Source organism: Paroedura picta, chromosome 12 (genome assembly GCF_049243985.1).
Source record: "Paroedura picta isolate Pp20150507F chromosome 12, Ppicta_v3.0, whole genome shotgun sequence".
Classification (NCBI taxonomy): domain Eukaryota; kingdom Metazoa; phylum Chordata; class Lepidosauria; order Squamata; family Gekkonidae; genus Paroedura; species Paroedura picta.
The window spans coordinates 40,767,253-40,773,252 of NC_135380.1; the positions used below are offsets into that span (position 1 = coordinate 40,767,253).

The 6,000-nt window shown below is 52.9% G+C and overlaps 1 protein-coding gene across 1 annotated transcript in view; it reads right to left on the reverse strand.

Annotated features, from left to right (window-relative positions):
* Window positions 1-5,424, reverse strand: part of MEGF9 (multiple EGF like domains 9) — an 84,410-nt gene extending 78,986 nt beyond the window's left edge. Inside the window, exon 1 of the mRNA XM_077305316.1 lies at window positions 4,634-5,424. Within this exon, the coding sequence (XP_077161431.1) occupies window positions 4,634-5,168 (535 nt within the window). The 5' untranslated portion in view covers window positions 5,169-5,424. The remainder of the gene's footprint in view (window positions 1-4,633) is intronic.
* Window positions 5,425-6,000: the final 576 nt, after the last annotated feature.

Genomic DNA, 6,000 nt, shown 5'->3' on the forward strand with positions numbered 1-6,000 from the left:
AATGGAGCTCTTCCGCCAAGACTTTGGTTGAGACCAGCGCACACCTATACTGAGTACAGCAGTCATTAGTGGGCCTTTCCCTACATACATACCTATAAAGTAAAGGTAAAGGTTTCCCCTGTGCAAGCACCGAGTCATGTCTGACCCTTGGGGTGACGCCCTCTAGCGTTTTCATGGCAGACTCAATACGGGGTGGTTTGCCAGTGCCTTCCCCAGTCATGACCGTTTACCCCCCAGCAAGCAAGCTGGGTATTCATTTTACTGACCTCGTAAGGATGGAAGGCTGAGTCAACCTTGAGCCGGCTGCTGGGATTGAACTCCCAGTCTCATGGGCAAAGCTTTCAGACGGCTGCCTTACCACTCTGCGCCACAAGAGGCTCTTTACATACCTATATATGGATGCAAATGTATTTGCCCCCTCTGGGGTAAAAATTTCACCATCCCTGCCCAGGTTGCCCAATTATACCCACACTGAGGGTATAATGAGGTGGGGTTCCGGTTGCTGAATTTAGGATAAGGTGACCAGATTTCAACATCGGTAAAGCGGGACACCACTGACTGGGGGGGGGAGGTTCTTGATTAAAAATCTGGTCTATATGGAACAACAAAAATTTTCATAGAACACAAAAATAGTATTGTAAGATATACTTTTTAATTTCAACGTAAGTACAATATGCCAGGTGCCCCCAGATGTCCCTCCAAAAGTAGGACAATCTGGTCACCTTATTTTAGGAGGGAGCCGTGATGTCAATATGGTATTTCAATGAGTATTTTTAATTCTTTAATTTACAGGTTTTTCTTGTAAATCCTACTCTTTTTAGAAACTGCGCTAGGCAAGATACAAATGATACAATAAATTATAAAAAATAAACTCTCTGGGTGCATGTAGCTGAGCCCCTCTCTCTTAGCCACCCCCCCCACACACACACAATGCAGAAGTAATAAATTGCACCTATTTTACAGGGCTATTGCATGTTCATCACCAAATAAGTTAGAGGAAACACCTAAAAGCACTATGTGTGGAGGGCCACGGCCTTCCTGCGATGCTCCTTTTCCTCCTCCTGGTATGAAGAGGCAGACCACCTCTGCATATGGAAGTTCCCTCTGGTCGCCAAAGCTGGTAGCTCCTGACAGACCTCTCCTCCGTGAATCTGCCCAATCCCCTTCCAAAGCCTCTTCCCACCCTTCCCGCATGCCTCCTTTCTGTGGTGGCACAGGAACCCCGTGGCAGATGAATTTTCTTGGGTGCATGGGCAGGCAGGCTTAAGCCGTGCAGAGGGAAAGGAGAAGACAGGTACAATGTCCACATACTGTCTCAAGTACAGACTTCAAACTGGGTTGGAATCTTCCTTCTTTTGTCCCCTGGAGACACCCACTGCAATCTGGCTGAAGCCCTAAATATAACCTGCCGTTTCCTTGGCTTCTGATTAAACATGGGATGCTCCCCCACCCATCTGGCCTCTTGCAAGTGGTCCACAACCTCTGGAGAGGCTTATGGCAGGTGGAACCTTTCCCCCCCATATCTATTTGCTGCATCCATTTCCATATCCCTTCTCAAGCTCCCCCAAATTAAGAACGAAGAAGAACCAAGGAGGAATAGAGTGACACAATTTAAATTAGGATTGTCTATGCAGCACAACTTCCATCCTTCCGAGGTTGGTAAAATGAGTACCCAGCTTGCTGGGGGGTAAACGGTAATGACTGGGGAAGGCACTGGCAAACCACCCCGTATTGAGTCTGCCATGAAAACGCTAGAGGGCGTCACCCCAAGGGTCAGACATGACCCAGTGCTTGCACAGGGGATACCTTTACCTTTATTCAGCACAAAGGGTTTTGGACAAAGAAATAAAATAAATCCAGGTTTCCAAAGCAAAATCAACCAATTAACCAGAAATGCTGAAACACCATTAAAAGAGGAAAGGTTTCCACAGTTAGATTTTGGGTGGTATGTGCCCCTTCCCCAAGGAGGTCACAGTACTGTCCATTCTTCTTCACCCCTTCCATGTTCTTGACATGGAAGGTAGGTTAGGCAAGCCCAGGTATGATTCTGAGCAGAACGTAGAAGAGGCATTCCATCTTCTAAGGAATGTGGAGGTCTCTGCCACCACTGAAAAGCTTCATGACCATGTGTGGATTTGAACCCAGGTCCAACCCTCTTCCTAGTTTGACACTGGAACTGGATGTTTGAAATACAATTATTTGAACAAAAATGCCTTCATCAGCAGAAATCTTCATGGCCGCCACAGGCTTGTAACAGGGCGTGTGAGTGGAAGTGAGAATAAAGGGCCAGTCACTTCTGCTAGCATTCATACTCATTATGCTCTAAGCTTCAGAAGATCAAAGAACCATCGCTTCCCATATTTCCAATGCATTTTTAGGGCTAATGCTTTATAGCTTTGATGATGGTTAGTACTGATGAGCATAGAAAGAGCCCTGTAATTCCAAGGAGACCTACAAATCACCACAATAGAGAAGGGTTTTTGTTTTGTTTTGTATAAATAGCTGTAAAATCGATTTTCAGGTGAACATATTTTAAAAACTGAGATAGTTTAAGTCACTATAGCCTAAAATACATACATATTTATCAGGCAGGGAATCCGCCTGAAGAACGGCTGATAGTAGCATCTGTAACTTGCTTTAAGCCCTGGTTGGTTTTTCAGTTAAAGAAAATCTTACTTGCCTCACATCTTTTAAACTATTCAGCTTGTATGAATTCATACACAAATGGGGGGGGGGGAGAATGCACATTGACATACATTGCAATCCTATGAACACTGAATACTTTCCGGGAAGGAAGGACCGTTCAATAGACCCAACTATGATTCTGAGCAGACCTGAGAAGAGGCATCCCCTCCTGCACATAAGGAGGAATGCTTCTTCTAGCCAAATAGATAGATGCAGCAGAACCAGAAATTCCTGCCCTGGGACTGATAAAAGAAAAGGCACCTTCAAAGAAGGACGTGCCATTTGTTTGAATTGGTTTGGTAATAAGATTGATATTGCTACATTTCAAAAACTGTTTGGGGTCTTCTCAACCTCCTAGAATACATTGAACAGTACACGTCTCATGAAAAGGCTTTACTTCCGTAAGTATTGCCATCCTGAAGGTTCATGGAGAGTAACAGGCAATTAAGAAACGACCTTTTTCTATTAAAGGTAAAGGTATCCCTTGTGCAAGCAGGGAGTCATGTCTGACCCAGCGTTTTCATGGCTGACTCAATATAGGGTGGCCTTGCCAGTGCCTTCCCCAGATTACCGTTTTACCCCCGGCCACAGTAATTTAGCAAAACAGCCAAGAAACGCAAAAAAGTATTCTAGAAGTATCTAGAACAGGGGTAGTCAACCTGTGGTCCTCCAGATGTCCATGGACTACAAACGCTGGCAGGGGCTCATGGGAATTGTAGTCCATGGACATCTGGAGGACCACAGGTTGACTACCGCTGATCTAGAACACTGGGGTAGGGGGAGTTAGGAGCACAAGTACCAAATGCAAATAAAAATGTGTGGATAATAACCATCAGAGATAACACACCGAAACAGGGTTAACACCAAAACCCAATTTTGTTAATCACTTTTAGAGTTAGTACTGCCTCAGCCATTTGGGAATCTTGCCCTCACTCCACCAAAAGATTGGCCATTTGTGGGAATTTGTTTCAAAGACAAGGAGACCATTTAGTATTATAGTAGCCTATAAGTAGAGAGTTGGTGGGTGTAACACATCTACAGCACCCACAACCATGACTTTAACAAATGGCGTTAAGGGGCACCATCAAATATACAACATCTCACTCCATTAGTAAGACTCCACTCTCCATAAAAACCTCCACACAGAAAAATCTGCCAATAAACTGTGTAGCAAACTAGATTTGGAACGCCAGGTTCAACTCCTCACTGGGCGACCTTGACCCTCTCACTGTTGCCTGGGTGTAACCCACCTCACAAGACTGTTGTGAGGATAAAAGGACAAGATCGCAAGCACTGTTTGGGGGGCCCTCACTGGGCAGAAAAGCAAGGTATACAACAGAGGTGACCCAACCGTGGCTTTCCAGAGGTCCATGGCCTACAACTGGCTCATAGCCAGCTTGATGTACAGGTTGATGGTCACTAATCTGGTGAGCTGGGTTTGATTCCCCGCTCCTCCACAGGCAGCCAGCTGGGTGACCTTGGGCTAATCCCAGTGCTGGTAGAGCTGTTCTCCAGAACGGTTCTCTTAGGGCTCTCTCAGCCCCAGGGTGTGTGTTGTGGGGAGAGGAAAGCGATTGTAAACCACTTTGAAACAGAGGAGACCTGCTGGGTGACCTTGGCCTGTCTCAGTTCTCTCAGTGCTCTCTTGGCCCCACATGCCTCACTGGGTCACCGCTGCCAGGAGTGGAAGGGAAGGCGATTGTAAGCGGGGTCTTCCCTCTTGCCCAAGGACATCTGGAGAGCCCGTTTGCCCCCCCCCCCGGCGCTCTGAGCCAAACCAACGCCTATTACGGCCCCTTGCTGCAGCCAGCCTGGGCTCCGGGACCACCGTCACCTTAGCCCGCCCGGCCGCGCCTCGACAGGTCGGGGGGATCCGTGTCCGCAGAGCCCGCCGCCCCTTGGCCTTTGTGCCGCTATACCTGCCGGCGTGGCGCCCTGCCTCCCTCACCTGCGCCGCTGTGGCCCGCCAGCTCCTCCTCGTCCGCGTCCTCCTCCAGCTCCCGGGCGGGCGGCGTGGGCGTCGGGCTGCGGCTGTCGCCGGGGATGCTCGCGGCCGGCGCGGAGGGGGAGGCGGCGGCGGGGGCGGCCTGCGGGGGGGTGGGGCTGCCCGGAGGCCTGCCGCCGGAGGTGGGGCCGGCTCCGGAGGGCGCGGTGGGCTGGCCGCCGGTGGCGTTGGCCGTGGCCGCCGCCGCCGCCGCCCAGGAGCTGAGCTCGTTCAGGTCCGCCGCCTCTTCTTCTCCTTGTCCTTCTCGCCCCGGCGGGGACGGGGAGGGCGGCGGTGGCGGCGGCGGTGGGGACCCCTCTGGCCGCGAGAGCCCCGCTCCGCCCGGCGCGTCGTCGGCGCCGGAGCCTCCCGTGCCGGGGCCGCCCGGCGGCTGGGCGTCAAAGGCCAGCGCGGCGGCGAGGGAGAGCAGCAGGGCGAGGCTGCGCAGCGCGATCCTCATGGTGCGACGCCCCGCTCCGCCAGCCGCCCATCGAGTCATTCGGCGCGGGGGGCTGCGCCTGCCATGGCTCGCCTCGCCCCCCGACCCTGTCGCCCTTTACGCGCCCGCGTGCGCATCGGCGCCGGCCGGCACCAGCGCCTCATCCTGCCCCCATCGCCCAGGGCTGCCGGGCGGCCACGACGACGACGAAGAGGAGAAGGAAAGCCAAGCCAGCCCCGCTCGCCGACGCCGCCGCTTCCCCGGTCTTCGCCTCTGGCCAGCATCGGCCCCGCAAGTGCAGAACGGGGCGGGTGGGGGGGGGGGAGGAAAATACGAATAGGCGTGCGTCGCAGCCAATGGGAAGGCGGGGGGGGCCTGGGCTCGAGCCAAATTTGCTCCCCTTTGTGCACCGCACAGCCAATCAGGAGGAGAGCGGCGAGCCCGAGCTCGGCCCTCCTCCTGCGGGGGGGGGGGCGGAGAAAGAGCGAGCGAGCTGCCTGCATTGTGTTGCCAAAGAGACGGGGGCGATGCGTGACTCCGCTGCCGGCTCTAGCGCGGCAAGGGCGGCAGCGAACAAAGGAAGATGCCGGAAAGGCGTTTCGCCGCCCTCTCGTCCCGCCCTGCGCCTTAAACGTGGTAGACATCAAAGGGAACCTGGGAGTGGCGAGTGGTAAAACTGAGCTTCCTTGACGACGGACTCCAGGCGGGCTTCCTTTGTCCGAAGCAACTCTGCACATGCTCAGAGGCGCTGGGACTTGGGGCGCCAGTCCGTAGGCGAGATCTGGAGATCCCCTGGAATAATAGCTCGTCTCCAGGAGATAGGGGTCAGTTCCCATGGAGGAAATAGCTGCTTTAGACTGAGGACCCTCCCCGCCCCAAAGCCGGGCCATTC